The 26,349-nt window shown below is 42.8% G+C and overlaps 1 protein-coding gene across 8 annotated transcripts in view; it reads right to left on the minus strand.

The window, feature by feature from the left end:
- Positions 1-9,812: 9,812 nt before the first annotated feature.
- The window catches only part of RBL1 (RB transcriptional corepressor like 1), an 82,091-nt gene continuing 65,554 nt past the window's right edge, over positions 9,813-26,349 (minus strand). For all 8 annotated transcript variants that reach the window (XM_073309946.2, XM_073309949.2, XM_073309948.2 and 5 more), the window contains 3 exons: positions 13,748-13,914; positions 12,971-13,135; positions 9,813-12,452 (listed from right to left, as the gene is read on the minus strand). In XM_073309946.2, the coding sequence (XP_073166047.1) occupies positions 12,282-12,452; positions 12,971-13,135; positions 13,748-13,914 (503 nt within the window). In that variant the 3' untranslated portion in view covers positions 9,813-12,281. The remainder of the gene's footprint in view (positions 12,453-12,970; positions 13,136-13,747; positions 13,915-26,349) is intronic.

Consider the following 26,349-nt stretch of genomic DNA (forward strand, 5'->3'; position numbering starts at 1 on the left):
AGGTCTGGTCTGTTGGGGAGAGTCCTTGGAGGACGGGTGGAAATGAGCAGCAGTAAGGGTACCATGTCTGTCTGGGCCAAGCTGGGGCAATAAGTATGACCTGGGCCTTGTCATTGTCTGATCTTGTGGAGAACCCTGTGTATCAGAGGGATCAGTGGAAAAGCATACATGAGGGAGTTGTTCCACAGGATGAGGAATGTGTCTCCTAGGGATGCAGTCCCGAGTCCCACTCTGGTGCAAAAGAGGTGACATTTGTGATTCTGGGTTGTGGCAAAGAGGTCAATCGATGGAGTGCCCCCAGAGGGAGAAGAGCTGTCATCGTATCATGGGATGTAATTCCCATTCGTGTTCCTCAAAGAAGTGTCTGCTGAGCGTGTCAGCAGTAGTGTTGTGACGTCCAGGTAGGTAAGAAGTGGTAATTTCTATGTGGTGTTGTATGCACCAATTCCATAACCAGGTGGCCTCCATGCATAGGGAGTGCGATCGTGCTCCCCCCCCCGTGTTGATGTAAACCATACATTCTATATTGTCCATTAGGACCCAGACGGATTTGTTCTCTATTAGGGGGAGGAAGTGAAGGCAGGCATGTCTGACTGCCCTGAGCTCTAGGAGATTTATGTGCAGACGTGTCTCTGACAGGGACCAGTGACCCTGTGCCATGTGTCCCCCGAGGTGGCTTACTTGACCACGAAGGTGGTGGCTGCCATGTGGCCAAGTAGCTGTAGGCAAATTCTTGCTTGTATCCTGGGGCGAATGGAGAGTGTGTGTATGAGATGTGTAATAGCTAGGAATCTGTTGTGTGGGAGCGACGCTCTGGTTTGAATTGAGTCCAGGTGAGCACCGATGAATTTGATCTGTTGTGGGGTGTCAGGGTGGATTTTTGAAAGTTTATTTGTAGACCTAAATTACGGAAGAGAGAGATGGCAAAATGGGTAGCTTGTAATGTCTTGTCGTATGAGCCACCTTTGATGAGGCGGTCGTCCAGGTAGGGGAAAAGAATAATCCCATGCCTGCGAAGGTGGGCCACAACTACAGCTAGGGTCTTGGAGAATACTCTCGGTGCTGTGGAGAGTCCGAATGGGAGTACCCTGTATTGAAAATGGTCGTGTCAGAGTGTGAATCACAGGAAGCGTCTTCGTGCTGGGTAAATGGATATGTGAAAATAGGCATCCTGTAGGTCGAGGGCTGTGAACCAGTCCCCTTGTTCCAGCGTGGGTATTATTGTGCCCAATGTGACCATCATGTGACCATGTGAATTTCTGGACATGTACGAATTTGTTCAGTTGGCATAGGTCTAATATAGGTCTCCATCCCCCGCCCTTCTTTTGGGTCGGAAAGTAGTGGGAGTAGAACCCTTTCCCTCAGTATTGTGTCGGCACAGTTTTCACTGCACCTAGCTGTAGGAGACAAGCCACTTCTAGGCGAAGTAGGTCCTCGTGAGAGGGGTCCCTGAAGAGGGACGGGGAAGGGTGAGTGGGTAGGATAGAAAAGGGATGGAGTAACCTGACTGAACTATTTCCAGGACCCAACGGTCCTGTGTGACCTGTTGCCAGGCATGGTGGAAAACCTGGAGGTGGTGGCAAAATGGGCAAATAGGCGGTGGAGTCAAGGGTTGGTCACGCAGACCCTCAACCAACACTTCAAAATTGCTGTTTGTTTCCCGATGGGTGGGAGGTAGCTGGTTTCGCCTGGTTTTGTCTGTGCCTAGGGAGTCTAGCATGATTCCTGGCTATATCATATGGTCTGGGCTGGGGTCAGTGATATTGGCATTGGGGGAGGTTTAGATTGGATATTAGGAAAAACTTTTTCACTAAGAGGGTGGTGAAACACTGGAATGCGTTGCCTAGGGAGGTGGTAGAATCTCCTTTCTTAGAGGTTTTTAAGGTCAGGCTTGACAAAGCCCTGGCTGGGATGATTTAACTGGGAATTGGTCCTGCTTTGAGCAGGGGGTTGGACTAGATGACCTTCTGGGGTCCCTTCCAACCCTGATATTCTATGATTCTATGATATTGGTGTGTGCATGGCCTCTAATAAGGTTGATACCTTTCTCTCTTGGGGAGGGACGGGTATATGCCCAGCATGCGCAGGGTTGCTCTAAAGTCTTTCATCGTGTGAAGGACTTTGTCTGTGTTTTTGGAAAAAAGCTTATCTTTATCAAAGATAGGTCCTCCACTTCAGTCTGCAGGTCTTTGGGGATACTGGATGCAGAAAGCCAGGAAGATCTGCACATAATCACTGCAGTTGCAGTAGTGCGGGCTGCTGTGTCGGCCATGTCAATAGATGCTTGTAGGGCTGTTCTGGACATCAATTGGCCCTCGACCAGGACTGACTTAGTCTGCTCTCCTGTCCCCTGGGATATGGGAGGTAAAATCAAAGAGCTTATTGTAATTGTCCAAGTCGTAGCTTGCAAGTAGGGTGAAATAGTTTGCGATTCTGAATTGCGAAGTGTAGGAGGTATAAACCTTGCGGCCCAAGAGGTCAAGGCTTTTGAGGTCCTCGTCCTGCGGGGTGGGCCGACACTGTGGCTGTTTCATCCTGTGTGTCACCACATCCATTACAAGAGAATTAGGCTGTGGATGAGAAAATAAGGAGTTTTAAATAAGAAAGGAACTGATGGGCAGGATCCCCTGGGAGAATAACATGAGAGGGAAAGGAGTCCAGGAGAGCTGGCTGTATTTTAAAGAATTCTTATTGAGGTTACAGGGACAAACCATCCCGATGTGTAGAAAGAATAGTAAATATGGCAGGCGACCAGCTTGGCTTAACAGTGAAATCCTTGCTGATCTTAAACACAAAAAAGAAGCTTACAAGAAGTGGAAGATTGGATAAATGACCAGGGAAGAGTATAAAAATATTGCTCGGGCATGCAGGAGTGAAATCAGGAAGGCCAAATCACACCTGGAGTTGCAGCTAGCAAGAGATGTTAAGAGTAACAAGAAGGGTTTCTTCAGGTATGTTAGCAACAAGAAGAAAGTCAAGGTAAGTGTGGGCCTCTTACTGAATGAGGGAGGCAACCTAGTGACAGAGGATGTGGAAAAAGCTAATGTACTCAATGCTTTTTTTGCCTCTGTCTTCACAAACAAGGTCAGCTCCCAGACTACTGCACTGGGTAGCACAGCATGGGGAGGAGGTGACCAGCCCTCTGTGGAGAAAGAAGTGGTTCGGGACTATTTAGAAAAGCTGGATGAGCACAAATCCATGGGGCCGGATGCGCTGCATCCGAGAGTGCTAAAGGAGTTGGCGGATGTGATTGCAGAGCCATTGGCCATTATCTTTGAAAACTCATGGCGATCGGGGGAGGTCCTGGACGACTGGAAAAAGGCTAATGTAGTGCCCATCTTTAAAAAAGGGAAGGAGGAGGATCCTGGGAACTACAGGCCAGTCAGCCTCACCTCAGTCCCTGGAAAAATCATGGAGCAGGTCCTCAAGGAATCAGTTCTGAAGCACTTAGAGGAGAGGAAAGTGATCAGGAACAGTCACCATGGATTCACCAAGGGCAAATCATGCCTGACTAATCTAATTGCCTTCTATGACGAGATAACTGGCTTTGTGGATGAGGGGAAAATGGTGGATGTGTTGTTCCTTGACTTTAGCAAAGCTTTTGACACGGTCTCCCACAGTATTCTTGCCAGCAAGTTAAAGAAGTATGGGCTGGATGAATGGACTGTAAGTTGGATAGAAAGCTGGCTAGATTGTCGAGCTCAACGGGTAGTGATCAATGGCTCCATGTCTAGTTGGCAGCCGGTATCAAGTGGAGTGCCCCAAGGGTCGGTCCTCGGGCCGGTTTTGTTCAATATCTTCATAAATGATCTGGAGGATGGTGTGGATTGCACCCTCAGCAAGTTTGCAGATGACACTAAACTGGGAGGAGAGGTAGATATGCTGGAGGGTAGGGATAGGATACAGAGGGACCTAGACAAATTAGAGGATTGGGCCAAAAGAAATCTGATGAGGTTCAACAAGGACAAGTGCAGAGTCCTGCACTTAGGACGGAAGAATCCCATGCACCGCAACAGACTAGGAACCGAATGGCTCGGCAGCAGTTCGGCAGAAAAGGACCTTGGGGTAACAGTGGATGAGAAGCTGGATATGAGTCTACAGTGTGCCAAGAAGGCAATGGCATTTTGGGATGTATATGTAGGGGCATTGCCAGCAGATAGAGGGATGTGATCATTCCCCTCTATTCGACATTGGTGAGGCCTCATGTGGAGTACTGTGTCCAGTTTTGGGCCCCACACCACAAGGATGTGGAAAAATTGGAAAGAGTCCAGCGGAGGACAACAAAAATGATTAGGGGAGTGGAACGCATGACTTATGAGGAGAGGCTGAGGGAACTGGGATTGTTTAGTCTGCGGAAGAGAAGAATGAGGGGGGATTTGATAGCTGCTTTCAACTACCTGAAAGGGGGTTCCAAAGAGGATGGATCTAGACTGTTTTCAGTGATAGCTGATGACAGAACAAGGAGTAATGGTCTCAAGTTGTAGTGGGGAAGGTTTAGGTTGGATATTAGAAAAAACTTTTTCACTAGGAGGGTGGTGAAACACTGGAGTGCGTTACCTAGGGAGGTGGTGGAATCTCCTTCCTTAGATATTTTTAAGGTCAGGTTTGACAAAGCCCTGGCTGGGATGATTTAGTTGGGGATTGGTCCTGCTTTGAGCAGGGGGTTGGACTAGATGACCTCCTGAGGTCCCTTCCATATTCTATATTGATATTCTATGATTCTATAAAGTCTACCTTCTTAGCAGGAACATAATATTTACGTTCAGCCTTTTTGCAAGTTGCTGGGATAGAGGCTGGGGTCTGCCAAAGGGTGTCAGCTGGTTCCAGGAGTGCTTCATTTATGGGGAGTGCGATCTTTGAGGGCGCAGAGGGTTGGAGGATTTTGAGGAGTCCGTGTTGTGACTCCTGGACCTCCTCTAAAGGGATGTCCTGACTGCCACCCTTTTGAAAAGTTCCTGAAATTGTTTAAATTCGTCCACGTTTTGTGGAGGCAGCGGCATGAGGGCTCCATCTGGAGCTGATGGATAGTTAGGAGTCAGTGAATTAGGGTATGGTTCATAGTCCATCTCTTCAGGGCGGGTTCAAGATGGAGCTGGAGATAGAGGCACAGAACAGGCTTGTGGTCTGGTGGAAGAACCACAAAAATGAGTGGCAGCAGGAGCTGGCCAAGGGTACCACTGAAGCCCAGGCATAGGATAAGAGAATTGAGGTCTCACCCACGGGGGATGAAGTAGGGAAACTGAGGCTGGTGCTTGTGAGCCGTGTCCTGAGGTGGAGGAGGAGAGGCAGGTGGGGAGAACTCTGCCTCATGCTGCATATCGGGCTTGCTGTCAGTGAAGGTAGAAAGGTCAGGTGGGGAGAGCGGCTGGTCAAACAGTGAGCGCTGTGTGTCAAGGAGCGGAGAGTCAGGCTCAGGGGCCACTGAGATGTCGTCCTGATTTAAGAATTGTTGCTGCTCTCTGCGCTGCGATCCAGCCAAGCGGGGTTTGTGATCAAAGCATGTACTGACTTCTGCTTTGCTTTCGCGGGTGCCGCGGGCCGTTTGTAGGTGCCCTGCGGGAGGTCCACTGTTGCTGCTGGAGTGATAGGCAGGCTCAGCGCCGACATTCTTGTCGGCATCGGGTCTATTTTTGGTGCCAAGGAGACCTTCCCGCTACGGGAGGTTGGGTTCCTGCCTCTGCGCTGTGCGAGAGCCATGGCAGAGGTGCTGGGATGGTTGGAGGTGCCTGCCTTTGGCGCTGTCAGCACAGAGGGCAAGGATCTCGCAAGAGACCCTTTACTGTTTTGAAAGTCTCTGCACGGAGACTGTTGGGTTTCCTGCCTTTTCGCTTGAGAGGGTGAAGCTGTGCTCCCAACTGGTTCTGACCTGGCCGGGGAGCATGAGGGAGAGGGTTTGCTATTGCCCATCTCCATAAGCGGCTGTAGGTATTTCTCCATCAGGAGTATTTTCAACCGCAGGTCTCTGTAATGACGAGCCCTTGTTTTCAGGCTATTACAATGGACACACTTGGCAGGGACGTGTGTCTTGCCAAGGCACTTCACGCAGCGTGAGTGTCCGTTGGACCATGGCATAGGCTCCTGACAGGAGTCACATTTCTTGAATCCTGAAGACCCTGGCATTATTGTACGAGTAATGCCTGGGCAGAGTGTCTCAACAGGAGACAAACTCTAGTCAACTATTCTAAAGGAAGGGAAATAACTGGGATGTTTCTAACTAACTATTTCTATGTCTTTGTACTTATTTCCTTCAGTTACCAGGGAAGAGGATCAGTACTGCCCCGAGTCCTGTCTTCAGCTGAGGATGGTTGAGAAGGAACTGAGGGAGGTCCGGGGGGCGTGTGCTCAGGCAGACTCTAACAATGCTGCGAGACAGCAGCTGAGTGCATTTCCCGACCAGGTACTGCTACTGAAGATCTCCGATCAACAGTGCTGGGACGCACTGTCACCTGGAGTGGAGCACCCTCAGGGACAGCACTCGAGTAAGAATCAGTCTTTTCCCTGTAAACCACATGTGTTTCACATACCTATGTCAAACAAAATGGAAGTGGCTAAAACTTAGTCTCCCTCAGTCTCTCTTATGGAAGCTGTTTCTCTGGCAGGGAGAGGTGACTTGAACGTGGCTATTTCACAATGCATGAGTGCTGTACCCTAGGGGTTGGAAGTTACAAGGTAGGCAGCACTACTTCTTCCCCCCAATCCCCTCGTTTGGGGGAGGTAGACATCTGCCTTATTATTCTTAAATAAATGCCAAGCCACCTGACTCCAGGAGGAGGGTTCTCACTCATGGGTTGCTAGCAGATACGCACCTCTCTGCAGCCTGTACCTATCCCAGAGAGGAGTGGGACTTAGGACACTCCCCTTTGGTCAGCCTCTCACAGGGCCAAGGCCCTTCCATTTTAGGTTTTTACCAAAACATTCCCAGGGTTTACAATAGCTATTACTTAGTTTTTAGCAATTTTCACCCACAATTTGGACCATTAAACTAAATGAAAATACAGATTGTTAAGCAAATCCAATAGATTACATTAGATAGGTGTTTGTTGTTAATAAATTAGTCTGACTGTAAATACAAGGCTAGCTGTTTAAAATAAGGCAATGTAGTGGAAGACACACACACACACACCAGTGCTTGAGTTCTAGAAAAAAGTAGCAGAACTCCCAAGACCCAGCTCCACACTCCAGGAGAGATGACAGCTATGTATCTTGGACAGACCCTCTGGAAGGAGATGGCAGCTTGGTAACCTGGGCTGCCAAGCCACCATTTCATCTTCCCGAATGGAGAGCCTGATCAGAAGTACTCTTCCCCCCCCCCGCCCCGTATCCTCCCATCCCACAGTATTAGCCCTGATATTTACCCTGAAAAATGTGAAGTTAACTTTTTGCACCAATTCTCACCCTTTTAAAAAATGTAATGAACACTGAGAAATTTACAGGAAATTTTAAACAAAATAAACTAAAACAAAGGGCCTTGACCATTGGCTACCTTGGTTTCCCCGTATCTAGCCTGCTGGCTTTTGTGTATCAATCTAAGATACCTATCTCTCCCCATTCATGGTATAAGGAGCGTAGGCGTCTAACTCAGGCTTTGTGAATTGCAATGTTGTTTCTGTGATTTTCTAAGTGCCTAAAAGTTAGGCATTGTGATGCCTACCATGGCAATGCCTAAATTCCTTTGTGAATTTGGGCCTAAGTACTCAAGGTATGACAGCCAAAGTATTGTCATGGATCAGAAACTGGCGACAAGCAGAAAACAAGTAGGTCAGAAGAAATGGTCAATTTTCATCATGGCAGAAGGTTAACTGCAGCTGCTTCAAAGGTCTGTACTAGGCTATTCAATATATTTACTAACAATATGGAAGAGGATAGCCACATTTGCAGACGACAAAATTATTTGGGCTAGTCAAGACCGGAGAGGGGTGTGAAGAGCTTCACCAAGATCTAACTAAGCCAAGTGAATGGCAGCACGATGGGAGATTAAATTCAATTCTGATGCCAAGTAATGCACATTGTAGGGAATAATCGGAACCTCTTAAACACCTTATAGGATGTTCTAAATTAACTATCAGCTCAGTAAGAGACCTGGTCTGCTTAATGAAAACCTTTCTAAGTGTGCAATAGCAATCAACAGCAAACAAAATGTGAGGATGTATAAGAAATGAGAGACTACTGGCATGGTGCACCTCACCTGGAACGTGTTCAATTCAGTATTAAGTGCTGTATCCATATAGAAACTGAATCTTGATTGTTTTGTCATATCTCTCACATTGTTTAGAATGACTCTTGAGGAAGCTTGTGTGTAGTACATGTGACAATTCCACTGAGCAATATTTTAAAGATCAAGATAAATTATTTACATTCTAGTAACTTGATAATTGTAGGAAAGGAAATTAAGCAAAATAATCTGCTTGGCTTTTGTCTGTTGGGGGACAAAAATCTGTCAGTAAAATGAATTTAAACAGTTCTCAGAACTTAAACACTGCATCCTTTTCTCATTCTTATTTCCTGCTGCCATCTATTTGGCATTATTTTACTCACAGGCCCTGTCTACACAGGGAAATTGATCTGTGGTTGACAGATGTCAAACATAGTACCCAGGGTTTTAGTTGCTGAAGTAAATAAAGCCAATTTAAGCATAACATTACTTACAGAAAGCATGATTCAAAGGCAATTTTCCTAGTATATGCAAGGCCACTGAAAACTACAGGATTTTTTTTTTAATTCTAACATTTCACCTTTTTACTATTGTTCAAAGGCCAAAATCCATATGCTGTTTATGTATAGACTATGTCAGCTCTTTTTACAGGCCCAAAGTCCAGAGTTTGGTCAAGAGGCTGGAGGCCTAGCAAATAGTAAACAATATTAGCTAAGAGAAGCAGAACAAACAAATGACAACCTTGCTTTTTGCTAAAATAAGCTTGGTCAGCAAAATGCCAGGTGGGGAGCCATAACTGGTGTCTTTATTTGAAGCTGCAAACAGACCAAAGGAATGAAAGGGGCCCTGTTTCTTCTGTAGGAAGAGATACCTTCCCACACATCAACCTTGAGTTTATGGAAAAGGTTCAAACATGTCAGGATGAGATATGACATCCTCCCTCTCACAGAGGCACACCCCTCCTCCCAAGCAACTACCAGTGCCTGCCTTAGAAACACAAATGAGCAACTGAAAAACAATTTCTATCACCATATACTTTTCACTGTTTTCCTGTTTTAACCCCCCAGGTATGTATCTGTTGGACAATTAGAGGAGATACTTCATTCCTGTGGACCCCAAATCAGAATTCAACATATATATTTTATACTAATACACTTATACATTGTTTGAAGTACTAATTGTACGTTACTTGTTAACTTGAAACCATGATTATATTATGTAATCTTTGACTATTGGCTACTGTGCTTATCTTGTCTTGCTGCTAGACCTAGTTACTTTTCTCCGCCCACGGAAAATCCATATAATCCACTGTAATCAATTGATTGGCAGTGTCTCTGAGCCCAATAAGCAAGGTGACACTCCACCAGTGCTGTGTGTAATAAACCCACGCGCTTGATTCTACGCGGTGTCCATTTTGTTCCACCAACTGTCTTAAACTTAGTTTCTCTCTGTCACTCAGGCAGGAGCATTATACTTGCTCTTTGAGATGGTACATTTATTGACTGAAGTACAAGCAATCTGGAAAAATATGGAAAGAAAATCTGGAGAGATAACTGCATACAGAGGAACCTGAACATTTACCCATTTGTCACAGAGATATAATTAGACTCTGGAAAGCAGGTGTAAATTACTAGACAGACAGACAATGTCAGTCATCACACAGTTTTAAAGAACTTTTTATGGTAAAATACATATTTACAAATGAAGGCACTTTTAAACCATAACAAAACTTTAAAACCTAACAGCTTGGCAAACTGTTCAAGTCGAAAATTTACTTTGCTCTATCAACATTAGCATCTATTCTGGGTCAAATTTATTATGAAAAGGAATTAAAAATCCAACTAATACTTTAAGTTTTAATAAAAAACATTAAACCTAATCATAACAAACAAATTTCAGAACCATTATTTTAATTCAAGATCAGAGAAACTGAAACAGTCTGCAGGGCATACCTCTTAAGAAATAAAATAGGTTTACACATGATGAGAAATTAAAACCAAGTGACTAAATTATTGCATCATCCAATACTGCTGAGTGACAGCTTTACTGTCCAACAGACTATCCTAGCCTAGTTTTCTTGAGGAATATAACCCTCATGCAGAGATTCAAGCACAACTGGCTCCATTTACGTGAAGTCTAATTCAAGATCTCTTTCCACAATAAGGTAGGTTTTCCAGGGCTGTGCTCAGGACCATGATTACCTATGCACAAATGCATCTTGTCAGTAACTCAAGACTGGAAGTTGGTATTATGTGTTTTTTCAACTGTTAACGTTATCACATATTTAAAAGGAGTTAACTGTAATCTGAGCTAAGATTAGTATATCTTTTGTTATGCCACTTTATAAGACTGCAGTCTTCATTTTCAAAAGGCAAAATACGTTTTTCAGAGCAGTCAAAACAATGGCAGCCTTCAAAAAGTTAATCAAAACCTTACGGGACTTGTGAACTTTCCCTTTACTGCTGATTACCAAGGTGAATATGTAAACCAAAGTGCTCTCCCTTATAATCAATTTCATCCACCAGATTTCCAGTTCTGTTACCAGATTAATTCAGTGAGACTGTAACATGTGACATAACTTCTTCCTTCCACTGAAAATTATGATGCATCAAATCCTGGCGTGCTCAATAACCAAGCTAATAAAAGCTAAGTAAAATAGTCAGAGCTCTAGAAAAGAGTTGTCCATTAAAAAGACAGTTCAAGTTTATAAGTATAAGATGCTTATAGCAACTTTGAACAGAAAAGTACAACACAGAATTACCTTATGGCTCTAAGCTTTAAAAAAAATCTCAACTGTTAAAATTAGACTACTGCTTATAAACAGTATTATATAAACATTAAGTTTTCTTCATCTTGATAAAACAATCCTATCAAAATTCTCTCTAACATTTAAGATGTAGGAGTTTTGCTGGAATTTTACACATTGCCATTGGAACAAATCTAAAGCTACACGTCTGTAATAGCTACAAAAAAAAAAATGTACAAACATGCCTCATCTGTTTGGGCTTACAATCTGTGTAGATACTACACAACATAGGAGGGTACATGGGTCAGAAAAAAATATAAAAATCCTAAAAAAAAGAAATTTTTAAGTTCATTAAGTGAATCATCACACATTGTGACAGCAGTAACTGATGGCCAAAGCCCAGAACTGTTTAACCATTATTGATACACGCGAACCTTTTTCAGTTAAGATACAGTATCTATGAATATTTAGTGCTGCAGAGGCTGCGTGCAGAAGGAAGGAGTGCTTCAGATCTGCTGCCAGTGGCAGCATTCACTGCTCTGGAGGAAGCTGAATTCAGAAGAGGCTCCTAGAAACATATCCCCAACACTCTAGAATAAGTGTGCATTCAATTTATGCCTCTGCAGTTGTACTTGCTGATTTCTGTCCCAAACCATCAGAAACATACTTAATCCATGTCACAACATTCACTTTAGTTGACATCCTGAAAATAGCTGGAGAACAGCATTTTACCAGTTACACTAAGCTACAAAAGCCAAAAATTAACCCTGGTCGAATCACATTATCAAGTCTTTCATAAAAGGTGACTTTTTTCACGTAATATAGAATGCAGAACGAAGAACAGATGGGTTTATCTAACCCTTAATGTAGTAAAACAAAAGTTGTCTCCTGATCCGTCCACATTAAAGTAATGCATAAGATTCTATAATCTTCATGTAAAAACAAAAAGGCACTTGAGGTGTTTCCCTGCAAACAGATCCGCAAACGCTGAGTATAGTGATTGCCCCTTCTGCTTTCCTACATCCAGTCAATTCAATTTCAAAAACAGAACCACTGAAACTAGGAGCTGGCCCTCATGCTCAAAGCAGAACCACTAAACTAGAAGATTAGAGGTGAATATCTGACATGGCTCAAAGAACCATTTCAACATGCTAATCAGCAGATAGTTTCATAGCACGCCTGACAGCAATAAAGTTAATGTGATCATTGCCTCTAATTCCCCACAGTTCAGTCCTTAACACTTCCTTTTTGCATTCCTACTGAAGTCAGGTGACAGTACAATTTTACACATTAGTAAACTGTCTGCACACACTACAGCTGGAAAGATGGAAAAACTGTGTCCCAGGTATGATGAACTCTGGAGGCTTCAGTCCCTTGTAGCTGTTAGTGATTTGCTCTTTCACTGACAACATCCTGAAGACGTTTTAGTAAGACATCATCATTTTCCTGGCAGAGTCGTTTTGCTGGAGACTCACTGTCACTGTCAATTGTAATTGCTCGCTTCTTACTCCTGTGTTCACCTTGTTTTATCATATTGTTGATGTCCTTCAAACTCTATCAATAAGAGGAGATTTATAATTAAAAACAAATATTCAAGCCACTATAATTACTCAGTATGACTCTCGGTTTTCAACATGGTCTGAAAACAGTATTCCTACTCTGGACGAACACAGCACCTTCCATCTGAGAAGCACTAAGTGTTTTATCCTTTACTTCAGGAACTGCAAGACCAGTTTGAAGAAAGTCTTTGCAGCACTCTCTTATGAAAAACCCCAAAGCCAGACAGAAATTTGGAAGAGGGAGAAATTTTTAAGCTTTGCAAACACTAAAAGTCTTATGTGAATGTCTTACCTTAGAAGAAAAGGAGTACTTGTGGCACCTTAGAGACGAACAAATTTATCTGAGCATAAGCTTTCGTGAGCTACAGCTCACTTCATCGGATGCATCTGATGAAGTGAGCTGTAGCTCACGAAAGCTTATGCTCAAATAAATTTGTTCGTCTCTAAGGTGCCACAAGTACTCCTTTTCTTTTTGTGAATACAGACTAACACGGCTGCTACTCTGAAACTTACCTTAGAAGGGCTCCCATTAAACTTGTATAGTAGAGCAGTCTGAGGTGTCAGGCAGGCACCATTCTTGTGTGGTGAAACATAAACAGAGTGTTGCTGGGATATCCGCCGAGGAGACACTGGCTGCTGTTTAACGTAGGGGAATGGGGAAAGTGGAGGGGCTTCCACCTTAAAAAAAAATGGTGCACACACAGTTTGCCTGTAGGAATTTACCAGATGCACATTAAAGAATTAACTTCATAAATAAATGAAATGCACATCCATTTTTATCAGTGTGTCCTTTTGGGCCTTCTGTTCCAGGTTACAGTTACATTCTAATATTCCAATTCAGTATTCAGCCTGGCAATCACAAAAGAAACTATTTTATTTTTCAACTGTTTCACATGGATGAACTGAGGGGCACTTAAATGTGACTCAGTTTCCCATATTAATATGGCACCCATTCATCAGTTTCTGCTCCATTTCAATGGATAGCCTATTAGCAGGACAGACATGCAATCTTGCTGCTGTAGTATGTTATAGCCCAGACTATGATTATTTTCTTTATGCAACCATGTAGAAACAAACACAATCAGATGATGAGGTGGATCCACTTCATGCTGAGTGTCAGAGGGTGGGTTTAGACATATATAAACTACAAAGTTTATGATCTACAGGGCAGTGATAGCAACAGTGTGAGTTTTTAAACGCTGACATTTTATGTCTAAAAGTCAAGAAAACTACCACTAAGCATCCATGCACACTATTAGACATATCCAAAATTAGAATTATGTTACTTACTACATGATCCTGGTTTGTGACATCATACTTGAGTGCAAATGATTTTACTCTTCCTACATAGACTGCATTGTAAAATTTTATCAGATCTCCTCTCTCCTCCTTTCCTGATTCACTGGAGTTCTCTGGTGTTGATCTTACAGGTGAAAGACACACTTTCCCAGGAGAGTCTATCACAGTAGGAAAAAACAGAAATGTCAGATTTAAAACCCTTAATGTCAGCAATCTAAATTAGATTTTTAAGATACAAGCTAATACAAAACCAGTCACACACACTATAGAAATTCCTCTTGTAAAGAGTTAATAAAATGATTAAGAGAAGGTTACTCATCTGGTGCAGTAACTGAGGTTCTTCGAGACGGTTATCCTTGTGGATGCTCCACTTTAGGTGTCTATGCGCCCTAGCTTGTAATTGGAGATTTGTGGCAGCAGTGCCTGGTTGGGTCGCACATGTGCCGTCACGTGCCACTCCAGGTGGTTACATAGCGCTGCATGATCAATCACCCCTTGGTTCCTTCTCTACTGCGGAGAATCTATGTGAAACTCCGAAGCAGAGGGAAGGAGTAAGGGTAGTGGAACACCCACAGAGACAACCATCTCAAAGAACTTCAGTTACTGCACCAGGTGAGTAACCTCTTCTTTGCGGAGTGTCCCTGTGGGTGCTCCATTTCAGGTGACTGTTGAGCACTGCCCCTCTGTGGAAGGGAGGGGCTTTGGAGATGCGTTACTGATGGTGGATAACATGAGTCTAAAGCAAGCATCCGATATTGACTGTTGCTCTATAGCAGTATTTCATGAATATGTGGGTGTGACGGGTTCCCCACCTCCAGGGTGCCACCTGGGACTGGGATACCACTGAGCCCACCTGACCCACCAGCCTGGGCTCCCTTTCACCCTGTAATGCTGTGACCAACTGCAGACACGCTCCCAGTCTCACACTTTCACCAGCACAGAAGTAGAGACGCACCCAGCTGCAGAAACACACGAACACTGAAATTAGCTCTGCCTGAGAAGGCTCAGTTAAGGAATTGCCCAAGCGCACACCCCTTCTCTAGGGGATAAACCCAGAATTATACGGTCTTGCACTGCACAGAGAACTGTACAGTGTAAGCTCATGAAATTCACCCCCTCCCTCACCGTGAAGAGGGATATACACAGCTTTCTGCCCCAAGTAAGAATTTTTACACACACTGGTTTTAGATAAAACAAACGTAAGTTTATTAACTACACAAGATAAATTAAGTGATTATAAGGGATAGCAAACAGATCAAAGCAGACTACCTGGCAAATAAAACCAACACACAATCTAAGCTTATAAGCAGAAAATTCTCACCCTAAATGTTGGTCTAGGCAGATTGCAGAGATTCTTGAAGGTAAGCTGCCCTTGCTTGCAGCTTAAAACTCCAGATATTCCTTTTACAGGCCAGACATCCTCTAGCCTGGGCTCAGCCCTCCCCACCCAACTTAGTCTCTTGCTTCTCAGGTGTTTCCAGCAGCCTTCTTTCTTGGGCAAGAGTTAGTGAAGAGTGGCCCACGATGATGTCACTCTCTTAAATAGTTCTTTGCATATGGTGGGAATCTTTTGTTTTCCAGCGATCCCCACCTCTGGTCAGTGGAAAAATACTAGTATTATCATGAGTCCAACACCAGGTGATTTGGTCAAATGACCCTACAGCCATAATTCAGAGGCTGTTTGTAATGTCCCCAGGAAGACTTCTCCGTGGGTGATTAGCATCTTCTAAGACCTACTGTTCTCCCTAATGGCCCTTCCCAGTGAGACACCTAGACGGATTGCATTCTGCCTAGTAGGCATTCCCCAGGTGTAAACGTATTTGTAATAGATGCATAGACAATATTCCTAACTTCAGATACAAAAATGATACATGCATACAAATAGGATAATCAATCAATCTTTCCAATGACATCTCATGACCCATCTTGCATAAAACACATCTTAGTTATGCCATAATCATAACATAACCATATCTCTGTGAAGAATGTGGAGTATAATGCCACAGTGGGCTGATGCCCAAGTTACTGCTCTGCAAATGTTGATAACAGGGACATCATTGAGAAAAGCTACGGATGCTGAAAGTGCTCTGGTATAGCGTATGTGGATGCCCACTGGGGCTTGTAAACGAAGTTTTTGATAAAGGTGGATGCATCTTGATATCCATTGAACGTTCTATTATAGAAGTGGCTCTTAAATTATTGTATTGGTGACGCCTTTCACATAGGAAGCCTCTGAGTGCGACCCCCCCATATAAATTAAAAACACTTGTTTATACATTTAACACCATTATAAATGCGGGAGGCAAAGCGGGGTTTGGAGTGGATGCTGACAGCTCGCGATCCCCCATATAATAACCTCACAACCCACTGATGGGTCCCGACCCCCAGTTTCAGAACTCCCGTATTACAGAGACAAATAGTTTTGGTGACTTTCTAAATGCTTTTGTTCTTTCAATGTAGAAAGCTGATGCTTTTCTAATGTCCAGTGTGTGGAGTGATGCCTCTCTTTTGTCTGCATGTGGTTTTGGAAAAAACATAGGTAAGTAAATGGGCTGATTCAGATGAAAGGGGGAGGCAACCTTGGGTAGGAATTTGGGATGTAGTCTTAAGGTAACTTTGTCTTTAAAAAAAGTTGTGTATGGGGGGCGGGGGAGGCATTAGGGTACCTAGTTCCTTCATCCATCTGGCGGATGTGATGGCGATGAGGAAAGCCACCTTCTTAGATAGGTGGAGTAGTGAGCAGGTGGCAAGCGGCTCAAACAGTTTTCCCATAAGTTCGCGAAAGATGAGGTTGAGCTACCACGTAGAAGGTGGGTTTCTTATTTCTGGATAAGTGTTCTCAATGCCCTTGAGGAAACGTTTAGTTGTTGGGTGGGTGAATATGGTGACCCCATCCACATTATGGAAAGCTGTGATCACCACCAAGTGTACCTTGATGGAGCTTGTGGACAGCCAGTTTTTATATGTAATCCAGTACCCTTGGTAAAGGGGAGGATGTTGATAAGATCTGTTTATCTTGGCACCAAGTGCTGAACCGTTTCCACTTATGCATATATGCGTCTTTCTCATGCTCTGTCAGGGTTCCTTTCCCACTCTGAACTCTGGGTTACAGATGTGGAGACCCGCATGAAAGACCCCCTAAGCTTATTTTTACCAACTTAGGTTAAAACTTCCCCAAGGCACAGATTCCTTTCTTGCCTTGGGATCGCTGCCACCACCAAGCGATCTAACAAATAATCAGGGAAAGGACCACTTGGAGTCCTATTCCCTCAAAATATTCTCCCAAGCCTACACCCCCTTTCCTGGGGAAGGCTTGAGTATATATCCTCACCAACTGGTTACAAAGGGACTACAGACCCAAACCCCTGGGTCTTAGAACAATGGAAAATTCAGTCAGGTTCTTAAAAAGAAGCATTTTATTTAAAGAGAAAAAGGTAAAAGAATCACCTCTGTAAACTTAGGCTGGTAGTTAACCTTACAGAGTAGCAGAAAATTCAAAGAGCACAAAGAAACCTCCTCTAGCCTTAGTTTCAAAGTTACAACAAAACAGGGATAAACCTCCCTCTAGCAAAGGGAAAATTCACAAGTTGAGAAAACAAAGATAAATTAATACACCTTGCCTGGCTGTTACTTACAAGTTTGAAATATGAGAGACTTGTTTAGAAAGATTTGGAGAATATGGATTGATGTCCAGTCTCTCTTAGTCCCAAGAGCGAACAGCCACAGAAACAAAGAACCCAAAACAAAACCTCTCCCCCCCACCAGATCTGAAAGTATCTTTTGTCCCCATTAGTTCCTTTGGTCAGGTACCAACCAGGTTACTTAAGCTTCTTAACCCCTTACAGGTAAGGAGGAATTTAGGCTACCCATATGCTTATGACATGTTCGTTCTATGGCTGTTCATAAGTATGTCTTTTACTTCCTTTACTTTACTTCTTTACATTTATGAACAGGGTGTCTCAACCCCTCTTTGCCTTGGAGAAAAGCCAGGCCTTGAGATGGAGTATTATGAGGTTAGGATGGTGAACATGCCCCGCATCTTGTGAGAAGAGGTGAGGTATTAGGGGAAGGGTTTGAAGTGAGCGTACCGCTATCTTTAACAGGAACGGAAACCATGTTTGTCTGGGTCATGTAGGTGCTATTAGAATGACTCTGGATTTGTCTCTTGATCTTGTGTATGAGTGAGTTTAGGAGTGCGGTCAGGGGGAATACATATATTAACGATGCATCCCATTTGATGAGGAGAGCATCTCGTAAGGAATGGATGTCCCAGTTCTGCTTTGGAGCAATATTGTGAGCACTTGGTGTCCTGTGCTGTTACAAAGAGGTCTATGAGGGAATCCCCATAGTTTGAGTATCGTAAAATTCTGGGATCCATCTCCCATTCATGACTGTGATAACTCTGTGCTTACTGCATCTGCGGTTGTGTTTTGACATCTCGGAAGATAGGATGCCGATATGTTGATGTTGTTGCTGATGCACCAATTCCAGAGCTGCACTGCCTCTGTCCATAGGGAGTGTAACTGTGCCACCCCCTCCCCCCCGCCGTTTATGTAAATCGTGCATACTATATTGTCTGTGAGGATTCTGATGGCTTGGTTTATGATTATAGGTAGAAAGTGGTTGCATACGTTATGGACTACCCTTAGCTCCAGCAAGTTTATGTGCATGTTGGACTCTGATGGGGACCACTGGCCTTGGATTGTGTTGTTGAGTAGATGCACTCCCCAAACTATTAGGGAGGCATCCGTAGTGAATGTCATTGTTGCAGTCCTTTGTAGAAATGGGACTCCTGTTCAGATGTTCTTGGGTTATGTCCACCATTTTAGGGAGTCTTTTTTTACCCTGTGTGGCATCATAAGACATCTGCTTAGGCTATTCCTGTGTGGCATGTACACTGTTTGAAGCCAGGCCTGCAGGCATCTCACGTGAAGTCTGGTGTGCTTGACAACAAATGTCGTTGCCGACACTTGTCCCAGTAGTTGTACATACGTTCTGGCACATATTTGTGAGCTGTCCTTTACCATCAAAATTAAATTGACAAGTGTGATGAAGCATTGCTGATGAACAATCTAAACAAGCTCCTATGAATTCCAATTTCTGGACATGAATCAATGTGGGCTTTTGTGCGTTATTTGTAACCCTAAACTCATGAAAAGTGTTATTGTACTCTGTGTGGCACTTATTGCTTCTTGTTATGTTGATGCCCTTATGAAGCAATCATCCAAATATGGAAAGATCAAGACTCCGTGTCTATAGAGGTGTACTGCTACCACCACCAAAACTTTGGAGAAAACCATTGGGGTTGTTAACCAGTCAAAGGGCAGTACTTTGTATTAGAAGTGTTGTTCCCCTAGGGTGAACCTCAGGAATCTTCTGTGTAATGGATGAATGGTAATGTGGAAATACACATCCTGCAGTTCGAGGGCCGAGAACCAGTTCCACTTTTCTAACGCTGGAATTATGGTTGTTAGTATCACCACTTTGAAATGCTGGTTTTGACAAATTTGTTGAGTTTCCTTAGATCCAATGTGAGTCTCCATCCGCCTGTCTTTATGTGAGAAAATATTTTGAATAGAAACCTTTCCCTCTGTGCTTCATTGGTACAGGTTCCTCAGCGCCTAGATGAAGGAGATGGTTTACTTCCTGTTGCAGCAGTGACTCATGAGAGGGGTCCCTGAAGAGGAACAGAGAGGGAAGGTGGGATGGAGATAAAGGGGATGGAGTAACCAGTTTGGATAATTTCCAAAACTCACCTGTCTGTAGTAATATTGAGCCAGACTCGGTGAAACAGTGACAAGTAATATCTGAATGGTTGGGAAATAATCTGTTTCCAGCATTAGAATGTGCAGTTGTTTCATGTGCTTGACCACACCTTCAAAATTGCGTCTTGTGGTGGATTGTTGGGATGTCCAAGGTTGGTTTTGATTCTGTTGATGTCTGGTTTGCCTTTGCTTGCAGTGTTGGTCATACTGCCTGTATGTTTGTGCGTATGGCAGCAATCAGAATCTCTGGGTATAGCTGCCCTGTTTCTTTTTATTTGCAAATGTATAGATGCCCAGGGATTTTAATGTTGCTCTTGAGGATGTGGAGGGACTCATCCGTTTTGGCCACAAATAATTCTGGGCCTTTGAAGGGTAGGTCCTCGACTGTTGACTCAACCTCCCTGGGGAACCCAGAGAGATGAAGCCATGATGCACAGTGCATGACCACAGATGTTGCAATGGATCGTGCGGCCATTCTGCGGACTCAAGTGAGGCCTGCAGGGCTGTGCTGGCAATTAGATGGCCTTCAGCGATATTAGATTTAACTGTTTTTTTTTTTTAATCTTCAGGTAAACCATCAATAAATTCTGACATTTTCGAAAAGATGGTGTGTGTGTGTATTTAGACAGTAGAGCCTCGTAATTAGCTATGCAGAACTGAAGTGTTGCAGATGAATAAGCCTTGCGGCCAAAGATGTCTAACCTTCTCCAATCTCTGTCACATGGGGTTGTTCTAGCCTGGTGTTGTTTTCCCCTCGTTTACAGCCTTCACCACTAGTGAGTTGGATGTGGAGTGTGTAAATAAGAACTTAATTCCTTTAGATGGCACATAGTCTGATGTTTTGCATGATGGGGGTGCTGTTCCTGATGTTTCTCAGATGGTTTTGGCAGGCTCCATAATGGCATCATTGATCGGTAATGCTATCTTCATTGAGGGATATGACTGAAGTATGTCTAGTAGTTTGTGCTGTGATTCAGGTACCTGTTCTAGAGAAATGTCCAAGGACTCTGCCACCCTTTTGAACTGTTCCTGAAATACCTTGAAGTCATCCCCTGTGGTCGGGGGTGAGGGGCTTTATAGTTTCATCTGGTGACAAAGATGAGAGGTTCACAGGTGGCAAGGCTTTCTGGTCAGATATGTCCTCCATTTTCTCAGTCACATCCTTTTGTGTTTCTGAGGGTGCTGGGATAGGTGGTGATAGAGATCATGGAGCTCTCAATCTTGATGGGCTAGGGGGCCTGCAATGTTGAGCCCTGTACATTCCCCATGGATCCCAGTAGGGCCAGTTTGGTGAGAATGGCATGGGGGATGGTGCCCATACCAAATACATGTGTCTGCAGATGAGTGATGGTCTGGTACGTGGGATGGTCCAGGTTTGGGTGAGGAGTGATGAGATGTATATATCACTCCTTCATCCTCATCTTCATTATCACTAGACAGAGGGACAGCTGACCTAGCTGGAGTAGTCAAGCGGCTTGGTACTGATCAAGATGGAGTGCCATAAGTACTGAAGAGAGGAGATTCCAGTGTTGAGTAGATCAATAGGTCTCCATGTCTCAGGAATTGGTGTGGAACCATGAGCACTGTGAGCATTGCCAGTGGTATGGGAGTGTGAGTTGTAGCCGTTGGTGCCGAGGGTCTTGTACTGTGCTGCGTAGGTACCACAGGTGGCGCCACTGTGCCAAGCGTCTTTTCAGCTCCATGGGTACTCAGATGGAGGGTTTCACTTTGCTCTGTGAGCCTTTGCTCAAGCTTGTGCGCACAGGGTCTTTCGCTCTCCAGGAACTCTCGGTATCAGAAGATGCTGATGTCTTGCGATCCAACGTGCTTGGTACCAAGATAGACTTTGCAGTTGGGGATCACTTTTTCTTGTCTGATTTCTGGTGTGGTGAAGTCTGGGACCGCTTTTTGGTAGCCTTCTTGGATAAAGGCTCTTTCATAGGCACTGCAGGGGTAGAACCTCTGCCAGAGGCTGTCAATGGTGAACGTTGGTCTGGAGGTGTCCTGGACTTGTGGTCCAAGGCCAGTCTGAGGGATTTCTCCATCATAAGGAGTTTAAGTTGGAGATCCCTAGCTTTTCTTGCTCTGGCCATGAGGTTATGGCAATGTGGACCAATATTCCCTCTAATTTTTTCCATCCATTTGCAAAAGGAATTTTGTTATGTGCACCAATTTATCCAGGTAATGTGTGGATGTGCGCCACCAGTAGAAACAAAAAACTTAAATATAATTTATATTTTTAAAAAGTTACAATAGGGATAATTACTTCAGCCACGACAGGTTAGGCATTTTAGAACTCACTACTCAAAGAATTTAATTGAAGCATAAGAGAGAAATACAAATTATGAAATGCATAGAACAGTCAAAAAACTCAAATAACAACACTTTGAAAGGATAAAATTACAGAGAATATACGTGCATTGCAGGAAGCATCAAGTAACAACAACAAGTGTGTGCTGGGAGGTGAATGTGAAAAACAAGAAATGTGTTGCCCCTTTAAGTACATTCACAGCCTGGCAGGACTCCCCAGTGGACTGCAGCTACGCTGGGGCATCCTTCAGGCAATCAATATTGCTAACTCTAACGCTATATGGTGCTTTTCCTTAAAGCGCTAGTGTGTACACAAGGGCACAGGAAGATGGTATCGAGAAAGAAGTGTGTATATACAGCATCTCCTTGAGATCTGAGAGAAGTGGAGCAGCTTTCTCCCATTCTGAGTTATAGTCAGGGGACTAAAACTTAAAAGTATCTGTATACCAAAGTGTGGTGTCCTGGCTGACAGCTCTGACATGGAGCTGCGTGCCAGGGTGGATTTGATAAATCAATTTGATTTAAATCATGATTTAAATCACTAGTCAGGAAGACTCAATTTAATCATGGATTTCTACATAAAAGTGCATTCTTGTTGGTTGTTATAACCTTAATACATATTCTTTACAACTCAGATATAGATGTAGGTTTCATTTTTAGAAGGTACACACTATACATTTTTAAAGTGATTTATTCTGAAAACTTTTCAGATTAGTTTTATAGCTATATCAGAAAAGAATGATTGTTTGCTTATTTAATTTACCTAAGGTAACTGAAGCAGATATTTATGAAGTCATTGGGAGGTGAACTATCTCCAATTCCACAGGTTAATCATTAATATTTGGAGGATTTTCTTGCCATGCTGAATTAAGAGGAGAACATCACCAGACAGACATTTGAATTGTTTTATTTAACTAAAACAACAACAACGTTATGTATTCTGGATTTTTTCTTCAACAGCAAACATATAATATTTTAACAAAACAAGCATATGCATGTTGTAATTCAGTTAAACATTCAAGTTTTTTAAATGAAATATTTTAAAAATATTTTTTAAACTTTTTTTTTAAAAAACCACCATTTTTGCTGTTAACAAGCATGTTATCTCTGGAGACACAAATCCACAGTTTGAGAACTGCAAAACTAAGCATCTCTGATGGTATCTTCTAGACTGAGCACTGAGTCCCATTGGGTAGACAGAAAGATTAACCTAAATAATCTATACAGAAGCCCCTGGACCCCATAAGATTGGGTCCCTAATCTATGAACTATTGGAACTCATTTACAAAACTTATTCTTAAACATTACATGAATATATTGTCTCATACTATAGAATTAAAATTTATAATCCCTATTCCATGAGGAAATATCTTTGAGCTACAATGTATCTTAATTAAAACTATCCTAGGATAGGTTTTTTCCTCAAAAATCATTTTATGAAAAAATCCATTTTTAGTTTTTTTAAAAAAAATAATAATTGATTTTTATCCACCCTGCTGCGCGCTGATAGAGAAATCAGGCCATTGCCCCAATCTGGGCAACATGTCTCCAGCATGGGAGAACACATCTCCCAAGCTGCATTCTTCATTGAAAGCCCCCCCCCCTTTTTTCCCCCTTTTCTTATTCTACAGAAGACCCAGCCCTCTTTCTCCACCAGGGGCAGCTCTGTGGAGGTTACTGTCATTCTAGTGTTTACACAGCAATTTACAGTGCTATGACTCTATATTCACAATGGAAAAAAGCTAGAAACTCAGGGATTGTTTTAATTAAAGTACAGAATTTCTAATGAGAGCAGCCCAAATAGTGTAGCCTCACTAAAATCCTGAGAGCTACTGTTTCTTTTTAGCCCTATGATTTGCTGCTGTATGTTGCCCTTTTAAGTAGATCGGCACTCAAAGCAGACATAGCAGCAGCAGCAACCAGCAAGCTCCCACTGTGCCATTCCTGAGCCCTATCACACTGTCCCGCTCTGCAGAGATAGGGTATGGAGCGGGGGAAGGGGGACATCCTGACATCAGCGCCCCCCTTCCCCCAGCTCTGCATAGCAAGCAGGAGGCTCCTGGGAGCAGCTCCAAGGCAGATGGCAGGAGCAGCATGGTAGTGAGAAACCTGAAGCGCGCAGTACTTGATAGCTTGCTGGGCAGTCACGCGGCTATGCAGCTTAGAGGGAACTTAGATGTGGACATTTTTGAGGAATGTGTGTGTGTCGCTGAGACAGTGGACACACTGTGTGTGTCCGTCAGAGACAGGGACTGACACTCTGCAAGTCAGGCAGCGTTTGAAACCCGGTGATCCAGGCATGCCGGAGAGAGGCTATCTCAAACAAGAAGGGAGCAGTAACTCTGTGGGAGCCAAAACTTATTTGCCTACTGAGGGGAATAAGGGTAGAAAAGCAAAAAAAATTTTTTTTAAATAAAATAAATAAAATAAGTATAAAAGGTAAACTATCTAACTACTGAGTATACTACCAACTATAAACTATCTTATCTAAAGGCTAATCTTATGTAAAGGTAAGTGAGGGTGCTGCTGATTGCTCCGACTCAAGCCAAAGGTGGTAGAGAAGGAATTGAGGGACAGTGCAAGACAGTGACGGAGCGTGAATGACCCAACTGGTCATGGCTACCACAAATCTCTGATTACAAGCGCAGAGTGCATAGACATCTAAAGCAGAGGACCCACGGGAACACTCCCTGAAGAAGAACAGATGTTACAAGTTTGTTATAGATATGAGTAGTGTGAATTACAAATGATTACAAGCACATTAGTAGAAGGTGTTGAACAACCTATTGACTTGTTGTACTCTGTAACAGGCTACAACAAAAACTTTCTTTTAAAAAAAAACCCCACCATCCACCATTTATCAAATCCTTATCAACTATTTATAAATGGAACCTTAAAATATAAGGAGTGACCACACTGCCTTTCCCACGAACATGTTATTTCTTCTTTTAATGAGTTACAATTCTTCTGAATGAGAGAGGAAAGACCGGCTTGCTTAGACACACATGTATATTGCTGAGGCTTCAGTCCAGAGGCAGCAATAATAAAGCTACCATTGACCAAGATCACTCTTTTTATGGTGGTCAGAATCGCACGGTTGTGATAAAGATCTGCTTTAATTACTGTAGCACACACCATGTTTTATGAAAACCCATGACAGACTATACAATTTGTGAAGCCTGATTTAACTGCCAATCTTTAGTTAAAAGGCACTTTTATACTGGATTAACTGACAGAGTAAGGCTCAATACTTGACTCATGCCTCCTCTGTAAAAATAATGATTCTGGAATATTGTACATTATGTATACAACGTAACATTCAATGGAAACCGTGGTAGTTACACAGCAAGCTTGGTTACTGCAACTGTTCTATCACTTGCTAACTCCAAAATTAACTTGGTTCACAGCTGAATACAGTCTCCTAATAGAAGTCATGTTAATCTCTAAATTGTTTGCTAACAAAAACTCTTTTCATGGAAGTAACTGGATGTTAGCCAAGCACCTTAATAAAACATAAACCTAGGGTCTGATACTAAGACACCTTATGCCGGAACAGGAGTGAGTACAAAAACTAGAGTCAGGACAAAGAAGCTCCATTCCCCGCTCTACCACTAACCTGCTTTGTGACAATTGGGAAGTCACGACTTCTCTTCCCATCAACAGGGGGGTTAAGATTTAACTAATGCTGATATTAGATAAAAGGCACTGACGTGGTGATTTAAGTGAAAAATTCATTCACATGCACTTGGACAGAAATACTGTCACACGGTTTGAAAACTGGCTAAAAGATCAAACAACTCTCCTGGCTTAGAACCTCTTGGTTGGCTGATGTCAGAACAAGGGCATTTGAACTTACTGTTAACAATTCAAGTTTGCTGTTCTGATATTGGAGGAAGACTGGGGTGGATAAAAATCGGTATTTAAAAAAAAATTAAAAAAGACTTTAAAATTTTTATAAAATTGATTTAATACATTTTTCTTTTTAAAAATAAACCAATCTGAAATCAAATTTGAAACTATGATAACCTATATTAAAGCTCAAATTTCCTATAATCTATTAAAATAATTCAAATAATAATATTCAAGCAGTATGTTTGCTGCCAAGGTTTTAAAGAAAGCCAAATGCCCTAAACTGATGAAAGTCACTGGCTAAACTCCTAGAACCAGAGCTTTGCAGATCAGTAGCCTCCTGTAGGTGCAGAGAAACTATTTTCTTAATTTCTGTTTATTCAAACTAATTCAGTTCAATGATTAGTTCATTCAGAGTTCAAAAACTTATTGGGAGTTGAAAAAAAGAAGGAAAGCTTGTTTCCCTCTTCCAATCTATAAATATAAATGAGGTATAAGAGGATGTGATCTACTAGTTCTAAGATCTTGAAGGACATGGTAACTAGAAGCAATCAGTTCAATTCTAACGACAGATAATACTTCCTCTGTTTAATATATCAGTTAGCTTTAAATACAAAACCTGTTTTGATAAATATTTTTCTTCTTATGTGTCCAACACTTTAAGGTAGG

This window comes from Lepidochelys kempii, chromosome 13, assembly GCF_965140285.1.
Source record: "Lepidochelys kempii isolate rLepKem1 chromosome 13, rLepKem1.hap1, whole genome shotgun sequence".
Taxonomy (NCBI): domain Eukaryota; kingdom Metazoa; phylum Chordata; order Testudines; family Cheloniidae; genus Lepidochelys; species Lepidochelys kempii.